Here is a 23,133-nt window from a genome sequence, read left to right on the forward strand (position 1 = left end):
TTTTGGGATCCCAGCTTTCACTGTCATGCTTATTAGAAGCAACTCAAAGCATCTTGAAAAAAATAGTTACCATTCTTGAACTATGTTTTGTCTTATATGTCTTTATAGTTTGGAGAATAATCTCCAGATTATTATTGTTATTATTATTCCAAACCTCCACTGAGTCATAAGACTCAATCTGGGAAGTCCAGTCCACCTTAGACAATACAAAGTCTATCATGCCACCTCTTGAATTTATTATTTGCACTCCCACTACCCTTTCAGGCAATTCATTCCATTCTCCTACCACTCTCCATGAAAAAAACTTATTATTACCCTTGTAATTTACAGGCTTCTTTGTTCTTTCTGCCTTGTTCTTCCGTATAAAAATCTTACCAGTGTCAGACCGGTAAATACCTTTCAAAAGTACTTAAATATCTTAAACATACCCCCCCCCCCCCTTAGTCTTCTATCCACCAAATTCTAGTTTGCATGCTCTCAGTCTCTCTTCATAACCAACATTGTACAGCTCTGTTATCATTTTCGTTATCTCTGTCTCTGCACCAAATCCAACGTGATTATATCACCTTCTAATCCCAGTGACCAAATCTGAGCACAGTAATCCAGATGTGGTCTGATCAAGGCTTTCTACAATGGAACTACCACCCTTTCATCTCTGTTGGGCAATGCCCTCTTCAATATTGCAGAATTCTCTGGGTTGTCTTCACAATCTTTACATTATGTCCTCTGAACTTCAACAGTCTATCTACAATTACCCAAATTACCCTTGCTTCCTCAACTACTGCCTGCAGCAGTTCTCGGGGTTGTCTTCTAACACTGATACACTGAACACTACAATTATTCCAAGATCCCTTGCTTCCTCCACTTATCCAACCCTTATCTCATTGGCTATAGATTTACAACATATCATGTTAGAACACATGCATCTACAGATATAGGTGGATTGTCAGAAAAATCACTGGTGATCAGATCACATTTTCTATATCGACCACTTTCTAACAGTCGAGTAAAGAAACAGATTTGATTTCCAGATGAAAAGAGAGTGTTCTTTGAAACAATAGCTCTTATCAGCAACTAAGGTAAATAGTTAGAAAGAAGAATTGATTACCTATAAATTTTAGTTTCAGCAGGTACTTCTCTTCTTTTCTGCAAGGAACATCTTTTAATTGTAAGACCTAGCACTTTAGTATAGCAACATTGATACACTGAATGAGTAGAAAGTTAAAAAAAGAAATGAGAAATGTTTAAAGTTAGATTTCCAAAATAAAATCTATGGAATGTATTTTTTGGGAATTTCATAAGGACAATAGAAGTTCTTCAAAAAAGACACCATTACAATGATTGAACAAATATAGATTTAACAACCAAAAGTAGGAGGGCCATAGAATATTGTCATTATTATTATTATTATTATTATTATTTGATACCTCCAGGGAGTCAAGGACTCATCGAGGGAGGCTATAAATCATCCAAGCCAGCTATCATACCTTCCCTTAAATTTATTTACACTAGATGCACTCACTACCCCTAAGAGCAAATTATTCCACTCACTCACTGCTTTCTGTGAGAAATACCTATCTCTTACCTCTTTTGACTGTGAACAACCTTAACTTCCATGGATGCCCCCTGTGTTCTCTCTCTGCCTTCCATATAACAAAAAATTTCATCCGTTGAAATCCTATAACACCCACTCAAAAGTTTATAGACCTCTATCATATCACCCCTCTTTCTCCTGTTAACCAGAGTCTGCAATCCACATACTCACAATCTGTCCTCATAATCTAAATCCCATAATCTGGATATAATCTTTGTAACACTTCATTGCACCCTTTCCACAGCTTCTTTATCCCCTTGGAATCTGGGAGACCAAATCTGCACACAATAATCTAGGTGTGGTCCTATCAAAGCCTTATAAAGAGGCAAAATTACCTCCTTATCCTTATATGTCAAAGTTTGTTTCAACATAGCAATTATCCTCTGAGTTGTATTTGCAACTTTTGCTATGTGACCTTTGCACTTTAAATTCTTATTCACCAATTCACCACGATCCCTTGCCCCTTCAGTTTCTTCTAGCATAACCCCGCCAATATAATATGTAGCTGGAATTCTAATCACGCCCAAAGTGCATAACTTTACACTTACTAACGTTAAACTGAGAGCCATTTTCGTTTGCCCAGATTTCCAGTCTATTCAAATCATTTTGTAATTGATGATTATCAGTAGCATCCCTGATTGCCCTGCCTATCTTTGCATCACTGGCAAACAATTGCACATCTGATGATAAGACTTGCTTGATGTCATTAATGTATATATTGAACAATAATGGCCCAAGGATTGAACCCTGAGGTACACCACTGGTTACCTTAAAATCTGTCAGATTCACGCCCACTGTATACCACTTTTTGATATCTGTCTGTCTGTCGACCATCCCCTGATCCAAGTCAATAGATTATATTCCAATCCCATATTCTCCAGTTTACGCAACAGCCTTTCATGTGTATCCTATCAAATGCCTTAGAAAAATCCAACATTATCATAGTGTATCCATTCCCTTTATCCAACTCAGTCGTAACATTGTTATAAAATATGAGCAAATTGCTAAAACATGCCCATCCTTTAGTAAACCCGTGCTGTTCCCTGCAGAGTATAGAATGCTTGTCCACCCATTTCTATATGCGAGTTCCTACCAACTTCTCTGAAATCTTCACTACCACACCAGAGATACTAATAGGTTGGCAGATAGGCACATCAGTTCCATTACACAAGAGTGATACACTCGTGTAATGGAACTATCATACCTTCCTTCCATTCCTGTGGTATCATTCCTTAGCTGAGACAAGTTATATAAATGTGTGAAAGACCTAGCCAGTTCAGCTGAACATTCCTTTAGCAAACGGGCTGATATTCCATCTGTCCTTGCTGACAAATTCTTATCCAGGTTATGCAGGAGCTCTTCAACCTTTTATCTTATAGCTTATATCTTATACCTTCAATCTTATAGATCAATAACACCATAATGAAACATCATTTAAAATACCTGATCCAGAACTTTTGTATCTCAGTCAGTATAGATGAAGCCCTTTGGTCAGAAAGACCTGGGTTCAACGATGTGAGGACCCTTTATCTCGTCTCTATCGACTAAAGGTGAGTTAGCTGGTCTCATACAGAGGTAAGGGTTTTTTTTTCACCTGGAAACTGGTTTTTTGTCCTCCACAACAGGCAAACTGCCCTATGAACACATGCATCTACAGATATAGGGCACACTAGGGTACATAGAGCTAATCACCTTATCCTCGAAATATGGTTGCGGTTTCTCTATACAAACAAAATCATCGACATAGCCAAAGCAGTTCAAGGAGCACATGGAAACTTCTAAGACTCTTTAAAGGAAAAGACAACAACAACATCATTGCAGTTAAATGAATAGAAAATCCTCAACACCTCAAGGTAAAAGAGGAGGAAAGGAATAAGAAGGAAAGGAATAAAATTCCTGATCCAAAGTACACAAATTTAAGGATTTACAGGAGGAACAATTGAATTCAATCAATTTCTCATCAGAAATAATATTGTTATTATTATTAATATTATTAACATAAAAATCGTCAAAAAATTATATATAATAATAAAAAGAAACATCTGACCTCAATGGAGTCAGCGACTCATCGTGGGAAGTACACACTATTGCACACAACGCTCATCCAACTGTGCTTCAAAATGATTCAATGTGTCTATATTCACAATACACTCACCAACCACTCTCCATGCAAAGAACCTGTTCCTCACTCCTCTGCTCATACTCTCCTTATACAGTTTCCAGCGATGGCTCTTTTTTTACCCCACCCCCTCTCCAATTCTGTGTAAAATATCTTCCATGTAAACCTGATAACAACCCTTGACTAGCTTATGTGCCTCAATAATACCCCCCCCCCCTTGTCCATCTATTCCCGATGCTTTGCAATTTACATTCTCTTAATCTGTCCTCATACTCTAAATTCCAAAGATCACTGACAACCTTTGAGAATCTTCTCTGCACCCTTTCCAACATATCCTTGTCATCATGAAAACCCAGAAACCAGATCTGTGCTCTCCAACCAAAAGGCTGCTGATTTGAATCCTGCTGTGGGCATGGATGTTTGTGATTATTTGTGAAAATACTAGTGGTGGTTGTGGGCAGTAGATGGCATTGGTGTAGTTGCGGTTAGAATGAGCTGTAGAGTAGATTACCTCAATGAGTCTTTGGACTCTCTGGAGGTCTCATATAATAATAATATATAATCCATATGAGACCTGATCAAAGCCATATACATTGACATCATAACCTCTTTATTTCTGTCATTGTCATTATGGATGCAATGGCTACACAATTTGTCCAATGTTATCCCTGAATTTCACGTCCTTGTACACCATAACTCTCAGATCTCTCATTTCCTCTAACTCCTTTAAAGTTTCCCGACAAGGGTATACTTGCACACCATCTACACCAAATTTAAAAACCTTGCACTTTGCAACATTGAACCAACAGTTCCACTTATCTGCCCATTCATGCAATCTATCCAAGGCCTCTTGTAAGGCCATAACGTCTGCTTGACTCTGCATTATTGCTATCCCCAGTTTTGCATCATCTGCAACCAGCTGCATATCACCAGTTAAACCCATCCCAATATCATTATTATACAAACTGAGCAACAATGCTTCCAAACATGAACCCTGCGGTGCACCACTAATGACCTACCTCATATGGCAGTGGCGTTCAACCTTTTTTACTACGCTAGCTACTTTTCTATAAAAAGTTATTCGGCGATCTACTCTCTTATATAGATCACGTTCACCTCAACCTGATATCTGATCACGCACAGATAAACAACTAAATATAAACAACTAAAAAAAAATACACAGCTAAAAACTTTATTTGTGTATTTAAAAATTTATTTATCACTTTTAATTATTTTAATACAACAAATATTTTAATACAACAAAAAAAACACATAGATTGGAATAAAATTATTTATTTCTCTATTTTGGAAAATGAAAGTTAGAAAAAACAACAGATTGATTACAAACTCACAAGTTACAGGAAATGTTGGTTGATTAAAAAAAAAAAGTTAATGTGAAATTTGGCATTGTTTGGACCTCACAATATTTTCATAGTCAAGTTGATATGAAGAAGTGGCCAATCACAGACAATCATCCAAATGATCATTTGTAATTTGGTTTCTTAATTGATTTTTTATAATGGTCATATTTGAAAAAGCAGATTCTGACAAGTATGTCGATCTGAAACACGACAGAATTTTTTGCACAATATCAGTTAATATTGCATACTTTTTCATGTGCATACTTCCAAATATGGTTGTTACACTTATCATTTTTAGTAGATTTCTGTATGAAATTAAGCAATTTAAATTTAGAGTTACAAGGTAGAGATAAAAATTTAATTATTATTATTATTATTATTATTATTCAGGCCTCCAAGGAGTCAAAAGACTCATCGCAGGAGGTCCTTCCTAAGACATAAAGTCTGTCAAGACTCATCGAGGGGAGTTCCCCCCCCCTGAGAAACACAAAGTCTATCATACCACTCTTTAAACTCACTGACCATTCTCGCTCCCACCACTCCATCAGGCAATGCATTCCACGGCTCAACCACCCTCCACACAAAGAAACCACTCCTTACCCTCTTGCTCACAGTTTCCTTTTGTAACTTCCAGGGATGGCCTCTTGTCATCACTCCTTCCCGCTATTCAACCAAATGAAAGAACTCCCCAGTGTCAACCCTGTAACCACTTCTCAACAGTTTAAAAGTCTCAATCATATCACCTCTCCTTCTTCTATCCAACAAACCCTGCAGTCCACATTCTCTCAGCCGACCATCATAACTATCCTTGTACAGTCCTGAAACCATCTTTGTCATCCGTCTTTGTATCCTTTCCACAGTTAATTTATCCCCTTCAAATCCTGGGGACCAAATCTGAAAACAGTAGTCCGAATGTGGTCTGATCAGAGACTTATACAACGGAATGATAACCCTCTTATCTCTGCAAGTCAGTGTCCTTCTCATAATAGCAGCAATCCTCTGTGTTACCTTCATCACGTTTGCAATATGTCCCCTAAACTTCAGGTTTCTATCAATCATCAACCCCAGATCTCTTGTCTCCCCTACTTCCTCCAGTATAACTCCTCCCATAGAGTATGCAGCATCCCATCGATGTTTCCCAAACCTCAAGACCTTACATTTTGCTGCATTAAACTGAGACCCCCATTCATTTGCCCATCTATCTAGCTTATTTAAATCCTCTTGCAGGGCTACCACATCTGCACTATTACTAATAATCCTTCCCGGCTTCGCATCATCCGCAAACAACTGAATATCCCCCTGCAATCCACTGGCTATGTCATTGATATAAAGGATAAACAATATAGGTCCTAGTACTGAGCCTTGTGGGACCCAACTTGTAACCCTCTGCCTCCTGGATACTGCTCCACCATACACAACTCTCTGATACCTATCAGACAGCCAATCCTGAATCCAGTTGACCAATCTGACATCCAGACCCATGTGCTGCAACTTAAATATCAGCTTATCATGTGGCACCCTGTGAAATGCCTTCGCCAAGTCTAAGAAAATTGCAGTATATGCCTTTCCCTCATCTAATGTTCTTGTAACTTTATTATAAAAGGCTAGCATATTGCTAAAACAAGAGCGCCCTTTCACAATCTATGTTGATTCTCACATATAACATTACTCTCATCTGCCCAATGCTGTATATGGTCCCCTCACTACTTTCTCCAAGATCTTAACAACTACTGATGACACACAGACTGGCCTATCATTAGACACTTCCAGTCTGTTACCACCATTATGCAATGGCACTATCTTACCTTCCTTCCATTCCCTGGGCACCTTTGCCAAAGCCAGACTTTCATTGAAAAGCCATGTAAAAGGCACTGTCAATTCACTAGCACATTCTCTCAAAATTCGTGGCGAAATACCATCCTGTCCCACAGCTTTACTGACATCCAGAGTACTCAGTATCTGAAACACACTCTCCTCCTGTACCTCCAGACCTCGAACCAGTCTTATCCCTCTAGCATTAAAACTGACTCCTCTAGGATGAAATACTCCAATAAAGTGTTCATTGAACAATTCCACTATGTCCTCTGCATCAGTCACTCTATTCTCATTTTTATCCCACAATATCATTCTTCCACAGTCATTTCTCCTCCCACTGGCTACATAGCTAAAAAAATTCCCTAGGATTTTCTTTGGATTTTAGGGCCAATCTCCTGTCGTTTTCCAGTTTCGCTTTCCTTACCACACTAGTCACTCTTCTGGCCTGTGTCTTATATTCCTCATGCATCTTCTCTTCACCTGTCTCCTTATATCTCTTCCATAGCCTCTTTTTCGCATGCAATTCCTGTTTAATATTGTTTGTCATCCACTTTACTCCAAATTGCGTCCTCTTCTTCACTCGTGGTATACAACTTACCATTGCTGATAACAAATATTCTTTCACAATTTCCCACGCACTAGTGATATCCCGGCCTTCCAACTCCTCCCTCCATGAAACTTCCCGAAGTTGATGTCTAAGATTATTATAATCACCTGCCTTATAATTCCACATAAGTTCCCGTCTCTTTGATACTCCTGCATGTCTATTCATTTTCCAAGTCAACACCATATGGTCACTCTCTCCAACTTGTGGGAGAGATGTCAACTCAGTTATTATCAACTCTTCTGATGCTATAACCAAATCCAAAACTTTTGAACCTCTTGTTCCCTCTGTTACATGTTGCCTAAGACATTTGTCCCTCAAGAATTCTAGAAATTCCATTCCCCTATTGCTACATTCATCTTCCTCTCTCCAATTTATACTACTGAAGTTAAAATCTCCCATAACAATCATTCTTCTTGCACTTGCCAAACTTAGCTGTCTAAACATCTCCTGGTCCCTATCCTCTGTGCTCCTGGGTCTGTAGCAACATCCCACGAAATATCCTGTCTTGCCTACCTCTACCTCACACGATACACTCTCAAAATCATTTGTCTCACTTCCTTCCAAATTCTCCACTCTTAGAGGACATAGGTCATCACTTATCATAAGCAGTACCCCACCACCACGCTTTTCCCTCCTATCCTGACGAAAAATGCTATACCCAGCGACTTCTATTCCTGTTGTTATATCCCCTTCTGTCAACCACGTCTCAGTGATCGCAATAATTTTTGGCCAGGCTGATGCTATCTGCGCCACCAATTCCTCTCCCTTATTCCGGATACTCCTGGCATTGGTATAAAGCATATAAATGCCATTGTTTCTATACCCAGCATTATCCCTTCTAGACTCCACTGGGCTCAGTGTTACCTGACATTGTCTCCCTTCTCCCAAGTATCCATTCCCACAAGAGGCCACCCCTGCTATGATCCTCCCTGGGACACACTGACTCTAATTGACATGTTAAGTTCAATAAAAACTTTCCAACAATACTTACTTTTATTAAAGAAAAATATAAATGACCATGAATTTAGACATTTAATAAATATGGGAGATATTTATTCAATTTTTTGAACAAAATCAAGAAATGCTTTTTTTATTGATTTTAAATGCAAACTATTCTGGATGTTTATTATCTCAAGTTCTACTTCAGCTTGGTTTATATCAAACAGCCGACTAATTTTATTTGAAATTTCTGTGATGTTCAAGTTTTCTTGAAATGGATTATTTATAAAAGATACAATCATTTCAGTTTTATTAAAATCTTTAAATATTGAATTTATTTCTTCCTCAATTAATTCTATTTCATGAATAAATTCTTTTAAATCTTAGTGAAGCATTTCTTGATTTTGTTCAAAAAATTTAATAAATATCTCCCATATTTATTAAATGTCTAAATTCATGGTCATTTATATTTTTCTTTAATAAAAGTAAGTATTGTTGGAAAGTTTTTATTGAACTTAACATGTCATTTAAATGTTTATCTCTACCTTGTAACTCTAAATTTAAATTGCTTAATTTCGAACAGAAATCTACTAAAAATGATAAGTGTAACAACCATCTTTTATCACCCAATTCTGGATAAATATCTCCTTTTTCATCAAGAAAAATTTTTATATCATTAATTAATACAAGAAATCTTTCTAAAAATTGAATTCTGCTGAGCCAGCAAACATTATTGTACAACAGAACTTCCCTATCATCATCTGCCTGTAATTTAAATAACCGCCGTGGTAGGGCTTTTCCTCGAACAGAATTTACAATTTTAAATGTAATATCCAAAACATCTTTTATGTTTAATCTTTTACTATACAGTACTTGTTGGTGAATAATACGGTGGTACGTTAAAAAATCTGGATATTTGTCATCGTTTTTACATAATGAAATGAAGCCTGATTTTTTACCTATCATTGCAGGAGCACCATCAGTAGTAATAGACACAAGTTTAAAAAGTGGGAGTTTGTGTTGTTTCACAAATTCATCAAATGCTGAAAAAATGTCTTCTCCCCTAGTCCTTCCCAATAATGATATAATTTTCAAAAGTTTTTCTTTACTTGAATAATCTTGAAATACCATGTGAATAAATACCATTAACTGAGCAATATCAGTGAAGTCATTTGATTCATCAAATTGTAATGAAAGCGCAACACACTGGTGAATGTATGACATTAACCTGACCTGGAAACTTTTCTCCGGCAATTGGAACTCTTCCTTTTGACAATTTGAAACCTTGTCTGCGGCCTAGTAGTCTCTCTCTAGCAACGTCTCGAACTGAGAAGCTCCTTTCTGGAAGCGGGAAACTCCCCTCTCAAGCAACGTGGATCCATCTGGGCAGTCTCTCTGATGGTGACTCTGGACCGGGCGGCCTCCTCTCTGACAGCAATTCTGAAACCGGGACCCCTTCTGCTTGCTTCAGTCCCTTTTATTAGGCCTCCTCTGAGACCTTGCATGAAGTTTGGCAACCCCCTAAAAATCGATATGAGTCGTTTGGCATGCCTTTTTTTCTCTTCAGCTTTCTTTTGATTGTAAGTTGCCGGCCATCGGAAGGTTGTTTGAACTCTTTCTGACTGACTTCGGAGATGTTTACACTTAGAGCCTGCAAGCCTTTCTCATACATGCAAGTTTCAATAACAATCTTTCTTATTAAAGCAGTATATACAGTTAGCTTCAAAAGAGTTATTTACAAAAACATGTAATACAAACTATACCGAGACAAACAAAGTTTATTTTTTTACAATATTCACGTGGGACTTAACCTAAGTAAAAAATTGATGTAATGTGCTTTGCAATATTTAATATTTAAGCTACAATCGAGTTTTTACACTTTGCTTATAATCATATTCACTCAGCTCGCTGTTTGACTTCCACTGATCCAAATTAATTCATTTACCTGGACTTTTAAGAAAATTACTGATTTGACAATTTTAATGAAAAATAAATAAACAATAGTAATACACTTAAAGTGAATTAAAAAGAATACAAAATAATGATAAATAAAATATTATGTTTTCAGTTTTAATTAAATTTGTAAGTAAGGAGGAATACATAAGAGATTGACCAAAAATCGCTCTGTGATCGACGGGTTGAACACCCCTGTCATATGGGATACTGCTCCCCTTTATACAACTTTCTGATACACTATCTGACAACTAGTCATTGATCCAACTGAGAAGTTTGTTATCGAATACCATGTGTTTCAATTTATTTATTAATTTGTTGTGTGGGAGCCTATTGAAAGCTTTTGCAAAATCCAATACACCACTGTATATATCTCCCCTGTCCAATATATTTGTCACCTTGTTATAGTACATAAGTAAGTTATTAAGACATGATCTCCCCTTAACAAGCCCATGCTGATAACCCTAAGCTGTTTTCAACCCAATTCTGTATCCTACTTCTTACCAATCTCTCTAATAGTAGTACCTTCACCAGATATACAGATTGGCATATAATTTGAAGCCACAGCCTTATCACCACCTTTATGCAGTGGAACAATTTCACCTTCTTTCCTCTCCCTTGGAACCTGTGCTGTTGTAAGACTCTTATTAAACAAGCTTGCCAATGCTACAGCCAATTCCCCCCTCATTCATCCATTTTAAACCTACCTTATTCAGCATTTTGGCCTTCTTAATACATTCACACACATTGATGCTTTTATGTAGTTCTTTGTTAGCTCCCAAGCACCATTTCCTTATCACTTAACTCCTCGTTCCATGCTATAACTCCAAGCTGTCTCTTAAGTTCGTCATAATCACCTGCCTTATAATTCCACATATATCTTTTCCTCGCATTAGCCCCATATGGCTAGCCACAAGTTCATGTGATCATTTCATGATCACTCTGACTGGACAAAAGTGTGAAATCCCACTCACAATTACATTCTCTGATGATATGATCAAATCTAAAACTCTCAATCCTTGCTTGCCCTTCATTACATCCTGCCTGAGATAGTTATCTCTTAAGAACTGAAGAAATGAATTTTCCTTATTCTCAAATGCTATTTCTTCATTCAAAACTATACTGCCTTAATTAAAATTGTCCATAATAACTACCCTTCCTTTGTTCACTAATCTAATTTGTTTATACATATTCTTCATCACCACCCTCCACATTCCCAGGCCTATAGTAACATCCAGCTAAATATGTCTTCCTGTCAACTTACTTTACACTACTGCCTTATAAACAGTGCCACTGTTTCCTTCTTTCATGGCTACCTTGTATGGACTTAATTCCCCTTCTATCATCAGCAGCACTTCCCCTTCCTTCTTGCCCTTTCTATCCTTGCAAAAAATACTGTGTCCTTCTATTTCTATTCTCTTTACAATATCATCTTTGTTCAAACCAAGTTTCACTTATTCCAATGATTTTGGGGTGAATAAACTGAGTCACTGAAACCATTTCATCCCCCTTATTTCTGATACTTCTGGCATTTGTAAACAAAAACACAGCAGTTCAATTATAGGTCTATAACCAGTCCTACTCAAGCCACTGGTTCGTTGTGATTTTCCCACTACACTTGCCCTGTAATGCCTTTTTTTATCTGTATTGCTTGTCCATTTCATTCATGCATTTCACACACACCTTATTTAACCGTAATTGCTTCTACTACTAGATGGTTCTTAAATATCACCCAAGTAGCATCTATCTTCTTTCCCCTCAACTTCTCATCCATGCTACACCTGCAAGTTTTTTTACTGCATTGACTGAGTAATGTACACTTATACAGATATTATGAAACTCATATAAACTGAATGAAGTTTTTAACTTTTTAAAAAAGAATTGATTTCTACAAACACAATATGACTATAAATAATATTTATGTATAGATACAACTTTGCTTTACTAAATTGTTTAACATTTGGTGTTTTTACATAACATGATATTTCCTTTTTTTATCTGTTTATTACTGCTTCTTAGTACCTTTAGTGCAGCTCTAACCTTTGGTTTCATGCTGTATGACCTTTGCTGTTCTTGCACCAGTAAAGTCCTAATCAACTAACAAACTAAGATGGTGATTGTTCTGTGGATTGCTCCCTACAAGGATAGACTGAAAGTGTTTGTGGGTTGCAGTAATTGGTAGACAGACAGAAAAAGGAGAAATTATAGCAGTGTGTATAGTAGTTACAAAAAGGGTTTTATAGGATTAATGTAGAGTAAATTTTTCATCATTTGGCTAGAGGTACAGAACTAGAAGTTATTCCTAGAAATTGAGTGCAGGTGTTGTCAAAAATAACATTGTCATTCCTAGAAATTGTGTGTGTGTGTGTGTGTAGTTAAAAGGAACATCGAGACTAGTTGTTTTGCTTGGACAGTGATGAATGCAGGAAATGTGTTGCCAGAGTCTGGAGAGGTGTGCTACTTATTGTGTAGACAGGATGAGCCTCCACTAATGAGTCTTTGCACTCCATGGAAATTCCTTTGAGTAATAGTAATATTTTATTCCTTTCTGGACTGCTAGATAGCATTCTATAATTTTTCGCTTTATTGGCAATAAATCAAAGATTGAACTATTGCTGAAATTATGTCGCTTCTTTTGTATATATTACAAAAAAAATTGTGCATGATATGGGCACTTGACTTGCTCCTTTAATGACATGGTAATATTGATGCACTCTTTGTAATAATTCTTGAAGTATTGTTCATTTTCTCATGAGTCTTGACAGACTTTATGTTCTTCGGAAGGACCTCCCACGATGAGTGAGTCTTTTGACTCCGTGGAGGCTTGAATAATAATAATAATAATAATAATATATCATACAAAAAAAAATACCTTTTTGAAAGGTATTTTGAAACTTTTTCAAATGATTTCTGTTTAATTCCTAGAGGAAATTTTCTTTGATATTCACTGTAATGAGAAAAAATTTTCCTATTATATTTTTTAGTTAAAATAAGCATCTTAAAAGGAATATTTAATGACAATATTCTGATATGATATGATCAAATCTATTTACAGATAATTCTGAGTATTATCTGTAAAATTAAACAATACATAGCATTGTTTTATTTCTGTTGAATATATATAAAATGATAACTTATCCATCTTCTGAATCATTTTTTTTATCATAATAAGCATGTCTCTGAATACTCTGTTTCCTCAAAAAAAAAAATAGGTTAAAGGCCTTCAGCCAGGTAAACAGTACAAATTCAGGGTGAGGGCAGCAAATAGACAAGGTGAATCTGAACCTCTTGAAGCAGATAAAGCTATTTTAGCCAAAAATCCATTTGGTAAGTTGATACTTGAGCTCAGTTTTATTAGAGAAATGCTCTTATATGTTTTTATTTTTATTTATATATATATATATATATTTTTGATAAATGTGTAAATAAAGCTGATCTCCAAAAGGATGACAAAACAGACTGCCAATATCTTCAAAAGCTATTTTTAAACATCATTGTGTCAACTGTTGAGTAGTTCTCCCTCTAAGATTTGTAAAGTTCAGAGAATTAGAAGAGACTGCAAAATCCATTAAGTTTCCAGACACTATAAAACTGAATGAATTAAACTTGCAGATGTTTTTGTGGATAAATATGGAGGACTTTGAAATACAGTTGATTGATTTTCAAAGTAGCTCATGGAGACAGAAATTTGTTGACCTCAGAGTTGACATGACTTGGAAAATATTGAAAAGGAGCGATTAGAGATGAGAAAATTTTGTTGGTTTAAAAACCCTTGCAACAGCATTACTATCCATTTTTGCATCTACATATTCTTGTGAATCATTGTTCTCAGTGATGAACTTTGTTAAGTGTCATAATAGGAGTTGCCTTACAGATGAAACTAATAGGCATGCATATCTCTAAAGGTTACAAAATATAAACCTGATAAAATTATCTATAATCAGTGATATAGCAGCATAAGTCTCATTGATGCTAAATAAATAAAACTTCCACCATTTTTCTTTCTCTAGTTTTGATTTGAAGTTTTCTTCTAAAAAATGCTAAAGGATTAACTTCTGTTTAATATCTTATGTAGGTAAAATAATATTTTATTTTATCTGTAATTTTTATGTATTACTCTTAAGGGATGAAGAATTAATAAAAGAATCTCTTTAATTTTATTTTCTTTTATTCTGCTTTAGTCAAGTAAAATGATTATGAGATTGTGCACTGTAATATATTGGAAACACTTGAAAAAAAGTTATGTCTAATTGATCTTTATAAAAAAAACAAAAACGAAAAATTCAGAATTATTGTTTACTCTTTTGTTGATGGCTGTATATGGCAGCTAGAATTTACACTTAAAAGCAAATAAAAAATATCCAAGCTATCAACAGGCTAGAAGGCCTTTTAATTAAAAATTCCGTCACTAATTTTTACATTCACTCTTACATGACTTACAATAGTCGCTCTTACAATATTCTTTGATTTTCCGCTCTAGTGTGATTTTTAATTATTTGAAAAGGTTCTCCCAATACCTAATAGACATCAAATAATAATATGTTCCCCAAAATTTTGGTTGGCACGTGAGAAAAATTTGCATCATAGATTTGGCAATTTTGGCATACACACTTAAAAAGATTGCCCACCCCTTATCTATATCATTGCATTAGTTAGCTGTGAACCAGCTCCTTTCCTTGTACAAGACTCTTAGCTTCACCCTTTCCTGATATGCATGTTATTTTGACTATTCAGTTATTTTTATATTTATGTTTATTTGAACAACCATAAATATAAACTGGAACTGGCCCAATTGCCAGTTCCAAGCAACATTTTCCATTTGTCACAAAGGCTTGAATTTTGCCAGAAAAGGTTGACAAGACAAGCCTGGGTGAGAGCTTTCAAGGTCAGGAGCTGATTTCAGTGCTCATTATAGGCTGAATGTTTAGTAATTCTGGCTTATGATCTGGCACACTTATGTTTTGATGCTTGATTTGTAATACTTCATTGAGCAGTGATGAGGAGACGTAGATGATGTCTGTTCATGTACAGACACCTCCATTTATGCAAGCGTAGATGCAGATTTTGGGATGATTAATGCTCCAAACATAGGCTAATTGGACTCTGTTTAGACAGCATTTAAGGTAAGAGCACCCTATTCTTCCTGGTATATGGTATCCTCCAATCTTATCTAAATGCAGATCTTCAATGTAGTTCCAGTCGCCCACAGGTGTGATATAGTGGACATCATTCAAGTATGGATATATAGTTTGAAATAATGTTGATCTGTCTACTCTCCTAGCTGAGGCATATATATTAATGTCGGATTTTATTCCACTCTATATTGAGTATTCAGCCTTCTGCATTTTTTGAATGTTGTGAAATATTCCTAGTGTGTGTGTGGGGGGGGTGGGTGAGAGAATTAAAATTCCTATTTGGCTTGATGTTGCCTTCCAAAATTCCAGTAGTATAGGGAAGGTACCTGTTCTTGAATTTTTTCTGAGTATAATTTCCCATACAGCCTGCTGTGTTATTGGCCAACGAAATTCTCATATGTTTAATGTGGCAATAGCTAAAAGGAGGTTTCATAACTTATTGTGAAGCTAGGTCTTTGATATCTACTTTTTTAATCAACTTCCATGTGTAGAGGAGAAGCCATGCACCCATTATCTTGAAGGTCTTTTTCCAATTTCATATATTTTGCCTCAAATTCATGGTTTGCATTAATTTTTGAGAAGCTGGTTATTGTACTTTTGTTCTTGTACTGGTTATTGTACTTTTGTTCTTACTGTAGAAATGGCTGTTAAATTGTTTTTATGTATATTCTTTGATTTTTCCTGTGATTGGATCTTACCATTTTCCTGTTTCTATTTGTGCAGATAGGTCTTCTAAATCCATCAATTCAGTGGAATGTGAATAGTCCTCGTCCTCATCCCCAGCAATATTAACAGAAAAACTCTTTTGGTGTTTGAACTTTAAGCACTGAAAATTGCTCTGCAGTTACTATGCTTGTTTTCGTTTTTTGTTATTGTTTTAGTAAGATCTTGTCTGTTGGTGCACCAACTCACTTTGAAAATAGTCTTAATGGACAAAAGGTGAAACGATGTTCAGAACTATCTACATTTTTGACATGGTTTTTAGCAGTAATATGAAATATGATCAAATTCAAGGTAATTCAAGCACTTTGATTTTGGACAGCTATGTCCAAGATGTTCTATAGAACCATGTATAAGTATTGCTTTTATGTATGCTTGGGTAGTTTATCATGACTCATGAGAGGACCTAGTGTATGTGAAATTAGGGACAGGTGTCTTCATCTCCATAGTAAATGTGAACTTCTCCCAAATACCATTTACTAAGGATATTCTCTTTTTTATCTTGCCCCATTTGAAAAATGTTTGCACCAGTATGTCATTGTTATTTTCCAGACATTCCATTGGAAATCTTTTTATTTTAATTCTTTTAATTTGGCTACCTTTTTATTATTATTATTCAGGCCTCCATGGAGTCAAAAGACTCATCGAGGGAGGTCATTTCTAAGAAACACAAGTCTATCAAGACTCATCGATCATCAAGGGAGGTCACTCCTAGGAAACACAAAGGCTATCATACCACTCCTTAAATGCATTGACCGTTCTCGCTCTCACCACCCCATCAGGCAATGCATTCCATGGTTCAACCCCCCCTCCATGCAAAGAAACCATTCCTCATCCTCTTTCTCACAGTTTCCTTTTGTAACTTCCAGGGATGGCCCCTTGTCATGACTCCTTCCTGCTGTTCAACCAAGCGAAAGAACTCTCCAGTGTCAACTCTCCAGTGTCAACCGTTGAGACTCTCCAGTCTCAACAGTTTAATCTCAATCATATCACCTCTCCTTCTATCCACCAAACACTGCAGTCAACACTTCCTCAGCCGATCCTCATAACTAACATTGTACAGTCCCGACACCATCTTTGTTATCTGCCTTTGTACCCTTTCCACAGTTAATTTATCCCCTTCAAATCCTGGAGACCAGATCTGAGAACAATAGTCTAAGTTTGGTCTGATCAGAGACTTATTCAACGGAATGATAGCCTTTTTATCTCTGCAGGTCAGTGTCCTTCTCATTATTGCAGTAATCCTCTGAGTTACCTGCACTACCTTTGCAATATGTTCCCTAAATTTCAGGTTTCTATCAATCATCAAACCCAGATCTCTTGTCTTCCCTTCTTCCTCCAGTATAGCTCCTCCAATAGAGTATGCAGTGTCCCAAAACTCAAGACCTTACATTTTGCTGCATTAACCACGCTACCGGCCAAGACGGCTATAGATGTTCACTTTATCATGGATGCGAAGTGCTTATTAAAATTGTAATTTCATTGTTATAACAATGAAATATATGATGGATACGAAGCATATGCGGATGCGTATTTGATCCATAACGGCTGGTAAGGTGGTTAAACCGATAACCCCCAATCATTTGCCCATATGTCTAGCTTATTCAAATCCTCTTGCAGGGCTACCACATCTGCACTATTACTAATAACCCTTTCCAGCTTAGCATCATCTGCAAACAACCGAATATCCCCTTGCAGTCCACAGACAATGTCATTGATATAAAGGTTAAACAATATAGGTCCAGTACTGATCCCTGTGGAACCCCACTTGTAACCTTCTGCCTCTTTGATATTGCTCCACCATACACAACTCTCTGATACCTATCGGACAGCCAATCCTGAATCCAGTTGACCAATCTTACATCCAGACCCACGTGCTGCAATTTAAATATCAGCTTATCATGTGGCACCCTGTCAAATGCCTTTGCTAATTCTAGGAAAATGGCAGTATATGCCTTTCCCTCATCTAATGATCTTGTAATCATAAAAGGCAAGCATATTGATAAAACAAGAGCGCCCCTTCACAAATCCATGTTGACTCTCACTGATAACATTACCCTTATCTGCCCAATGCTGTATATGGTCCCTCACTACTTTCTCCAAGATCTTACTAACTACTGATGACATACAAACTGGCCTGTAATTAGACACTTCCAGTCTGCTACCGCCCTTATTCAATGGCACTATCTTACCTTCCTTCCATTCCATGGGCACCTTTCCTGCAGCCAGACTTTCATTTGCCTTCAAAATTGAAATCTTTTAAAAGCTTGTCTCATGTTTCCCTGTCTTTTATGACCACTACATATTCCCTCCCCCCAGAGATTGTAGGAAAAAATGTTTTCTGCTTCTACTATTTCTTTTAATATTTTTTAATACTTAAGTAATTTGTCTTAGCTCTTCTGATCTAATAATCTTGCTGAGAGTCCTCTCTATGGGTGGAATGGGGACTATCTGTAAATCTGAATGAAATGAATGAAAGGTTGTAAATCCTGTAATGAGTTGTCTTTCTGTACTAGCAGTTGCAGAAATTGTAAGAAGAAAAGTAAAATTGAAATTCCACAATTTAGAAGTGTCTACAAATATCCCACACTAAATTAGAAATTAGTGCCAGCAAAAATTCGTGCACTAAGAAAATGTTAGAGTGGGCAAAGTATCACACACTGTCCATCTGATAGTACCACGAAAAAGAAAAAGATCCCCCACTATAAGTGCCTGTTAAGAGGAATCCTGTTCAAAATATTGAGCTAGCAAAATTAAAGGAGGTGAAAAACTGCTAGGAAAATAGGTTTCTCCCACCCTGTACTGAAAGTGAGCCGCCAGTAGTGAAGATTAATGTTCAAAAATGAAACAAGTCTGCAGTAAAACGGACCTTGGCCTTAGCCAGAGGACTGTGAGATACTCGAGGCTCCCAGTCTGTGACCTCACAACTGCAGCAAAATAGAAAGTAAATATCAACTTATTATGCATGCGGGAGATCATCCACGATAACAAGGAGGAAACACTAAGGAATTTCGGCCATCATGGAGACAAAAAATCACCAAAACAGAATAATGCTCCTAGCAAGTTTCCATATCAGTGAGACCTGATCCATAGAGATAACAACGTAGAAGTGATGCAGAAGTCATATATATATATTTTATAAAGAGATTTAATGACTAAAACCGAGAATAATTGTAAGGCTTTCATGATATAAAACACTACTAGTTTCGACTTTTGACAACCTTCTTCAGGTGTCTTCTAAAAATAGGAAACAGCAATAAAAGCACCGAAGTTTAAAACTGAGAAGCACAGGAAAATTGATTGCAGTACATAATTGACATGAAAAAACGTTGTATTTACATTTAAGTCGTTCTTTCAAACGTGGCATTGTTTGTTGAGTGCGTGCTTGCATACTCTCATGAACACCAGTACTGAACAACAGCAGAGTGGCTATCAGGGATGTTGTAACTCAAATTGTTATTTAAATATTCACGATTAAGGATGATTTCTTTGGACTCCACAATTTTTCTTTCAAACTCATCGTGGCAATGAAAGATGTTTTCGGATCTATCCCAGCAGACTGAATGATCCTAGTGTTCATCATCAGGATTGTTCGAGAATAGTGCATGACTAGACAAAGCACTGGCATGTGTTCTTTTGTAAGAGATGTTTCTCTTGTGTTCCTCCATACGTAATTCAATAGATTTATTTGTTTGACCAAAATAAGGGATATTACAATCACACCATATCTTATATGAGCCAGGATATTTCAGATTATGATGATGAGGCTTTGGATGGTTTACTAGTGAGCGGATTTTTGGAAGAGTAGTGAATAAGGTCTTGATGTTGTACTTCTTAAGAACTTTAGTTAATATTTTGGAAACTGAACTGATGTATGGGATGGAGATGTTACCCTTAAAGTTATTGGTTATTTCTTCAGTGCGGTGGCTAGGAGGATTTGGAAGGAATTTTTTAATGGTTTTATCAGAATATCCATTTTATCTAAAGATGTGAGAGTTAATTAATTTCTTTTTGAAGTTCATCTGGGTCATTCAGAAAAGAGCGTGCTCTATGTCCCAAGTACAGATAGTTCCAATTTTTTGTGGAGGAAAATGATGGGAACTGACTGAAGATATCTATTAGTTTGCATAGGTTTTCTATACATTGAGATTCTAAATTTTCCAGAGCAGTGTGAAAGTTTTATATCCAGGAATGGTAGGGAATTATCATATTCAAGTTCAACTGTGAATTTTATATTAGGATGCTGATTTTATATATATATATATATATATACAATAATATACTGCAAAAACTATGTGGAACAACTTGGGGTGCCTCAGCAACAACGCTTCACTGCACTGCTCTTGGCCTCGTTTTCTCTAGCTGAATACTGCTCACCCATATGGCTGAACAGCGCCCATGTGTATTTAGTTGATGCCCAGCTTAACACCACTATGCGCCTTATTTCTGGAACTGTAAAATCAACCCCAACCTACTGGTTCCCAGTGCTAAGCAACATCCTGCCTCCATACATCTGCAGATCCAACTTTCTTCTACATGAATACATCAAAATCATGGAAATCCAAAATCTTCCAATCCATGAAGACATCCCACCCCTAGAAATAAGCAGGCTAAAGTCAAGGCACCCTCCAATCTTAACAGCAAAAAATCTTGCAGAGACAAGCTTCAACATGAAGGAGAAGTGGAAAGAGTCCTGGTGTAACACTTCAACAGGGATCTTCCAGGAATTAGTGGACCCAACACAGATAACTTCGGGTTTTGACCTACCTTGGAAAACTTGGTCTGCCCTTCACCGAATCCGCACCCACCATGGCAGATGTGCAGACCACCTTTACAAATGAGGCATGATTGCCTCACTCAGGTGCGACTGTGGATCACCCCGCCAGACAATTAATCATATTATAGCAAAATGTGTCCTACGTGCATACAGTGGAAACCTGTCAGACTTCATCCATGCTACACCAAGTGCAGTCGACTGGATAATCAACCTAGACATTCAGTTGTAGCATATTCTTGATTTTTGAGTGTCTCTTTTATGACTGTATTATGTCTTCTTATTGTACATGTGTCTATTACTGTGTCCATATATATATTAAGGATTAATGTAATGTAACTTTTCATGTGTGAGCCATATGCTAAATAAATAAATAAATATATATATATATTTTAAAAACATAGATTGAATGACTGAAAACCGAGATAACTGATAAAGATTTGAATAAGAATAATATGACTAGTTTCGGCTTATAACAACCTTCCTCAGGTATTCTTAAAGGACAAGAATAGTAATAAACATTGAAGTATCAAAACAAACTGGAAATTACAGGTAAGCGTTGCCACACATAATTGATACATAAAAAACGTTGTATTTTTTCAAGTTGTTCTAACAGGCGTGCCATTGTTTATTGCGCGTGTGCGTGCAGGTTCATGTGAACGCCAATATTGAATAACTGCAGCATGGTTATCTGGGATGTTATAACTCAAGTTGTTGTTTAAGTGGACAGGGTTCAGCAGGATTTCTCTTGATTCTACAATTTTCCTCTCAAACTCATCATCACAGCGAAAGATATTTTCTGATCTATCCCAGCAAACGGAGTGGCTTTGTTGATCATAATTAGGATTATTTGAAAGAAGAACATGACTGGATAATGCAGTTACATGAGATCTTTTATCAATGTATTATCGATTATGTGTGGCAATTTTTACCTGTAATTTCCAGTTTGTTTTGATACTTCAATGTTTATTACTATTCTTGTCCTTTAAGAATAAATACCTGAGGAAGGCTGTTATAAGCTGAAACTAGTCGTATTATTTTGATTAAAATCTTTATCAGTTATCTCGGTTTTTAGTCATTAAATCTATGTTTTTAAAATGTATCACAACAACCGAGTAAAAGCCGATTATCTCTCACACACACACACACACACACACACACACACACACACACACACACACACACACACACACACACACACTCACACATAATTATGTTATATATATATTATATATATATGTGTGTGTGTGTGTGTGTGTTAAAGATACCAAGTAATTTTATAACCTTGGTTTTAATCCTTTTTCCCAAGTAAGCAAAACAGCCAAGTAAGTCAAGTTTGTGCCCGAACGTGGTTCAAGATTTATGGTGGTGTTGCAACACCAAGGCAACTCATGGTAAAGATGGATTAAGTTCTGATCGCTTTCCTTAGTATTTCCCATAAATGTAAAACACGTCTCCTAGGAGATGTATGATGTCATACATTATGGGTGGGGTCACTACTCAGACTGGTTTCAACCTTTATTGAGGTCTCATCAGTGAGTAGGCAGACTCTGAAATGCCAAGGTTTAAGTAATACAGAGCTTATCAATTTTACCTATGCAAGTTGCCACAAGGTGCTTTGACCTTATTAAGAATCTCTGGATGAGAGAAAGATGTGAAAAGTTTTTTACCTTGGGTATAATATATGCTAAAGATACCAAGTAATTTTACAAGTAGTAAAAAGGCACCACAGCTTATTAAAATACTCTGGATTAGAGCTACTTGTAGAAAGTTTTTTCATTTTTTATATTTGGTTTCATTTGGTCCCTTGTAGTTGCAAACTGTCTTACTATGGCCAAACAGGCATGACAGCTAATATCAGGATATCTGAACATAAGGATTATATCCGTTTCCATCAATACAGCCACTCAGGATTTGCTGACCATTCTTTGGACACCCGCCACAAAATACGCTGGAAGAAAGCTACCTTACCACATCGTAGCAAGTATAAATATGAGAGATTATTCCTGGAATCAGCCCCTACTCTAAAAACTCCCTAAACCTCAACAAATTTGGATGCATGAGACTCCCCCCAAATATGGGAAGCTTGCATTCTTAGAACATCAGCCCAACAGTG

General features: G+C 36.5%; 1 protein-coding gene across 5 annotated transcripts in view; it reads left to right on the forward strand.

Moving 5' to 3' along the window:
- Positions 1-23,133, forward strand: part of LOC150108743 (twitchin-like) — a 2,666,638-nt gene that overhangs the window by 1,458,110 nt on the left and 1,185,395 nt on the right. For all 5 annotated transcript variants that reach the window (XM_090390962.1, XM_090390961.1, XM_090390964.1 and 2 more), the window contains one exon: positions 13,601-13,715. In XM_090390962.1, coding sequence (XP_090247088.1) covers positions 13,601-13,715 — 115 coding nt within the window. The remainder of the gene's footprint in view (positions 1-13,600; positions 13,716-23,133) is intronic.

The sequence above is a fragment of the Typopeltis vanoorti genome, chromosome 3, assembly GCF_054136105.1.
Source record: "Typopeltis vanoorti isolate ZY-2024b chromosome 3, IOZ_Tvanoo_1.0, whole genome shotgun sequence".
NCBI classification, from domain to species: domain Eukaryota; kingdom Metazoa; phylum Arthropoda; class Arachnida; order Uropygi; family Thelyphonidae; genus Typopeltis; species Typopeltis vanoorti.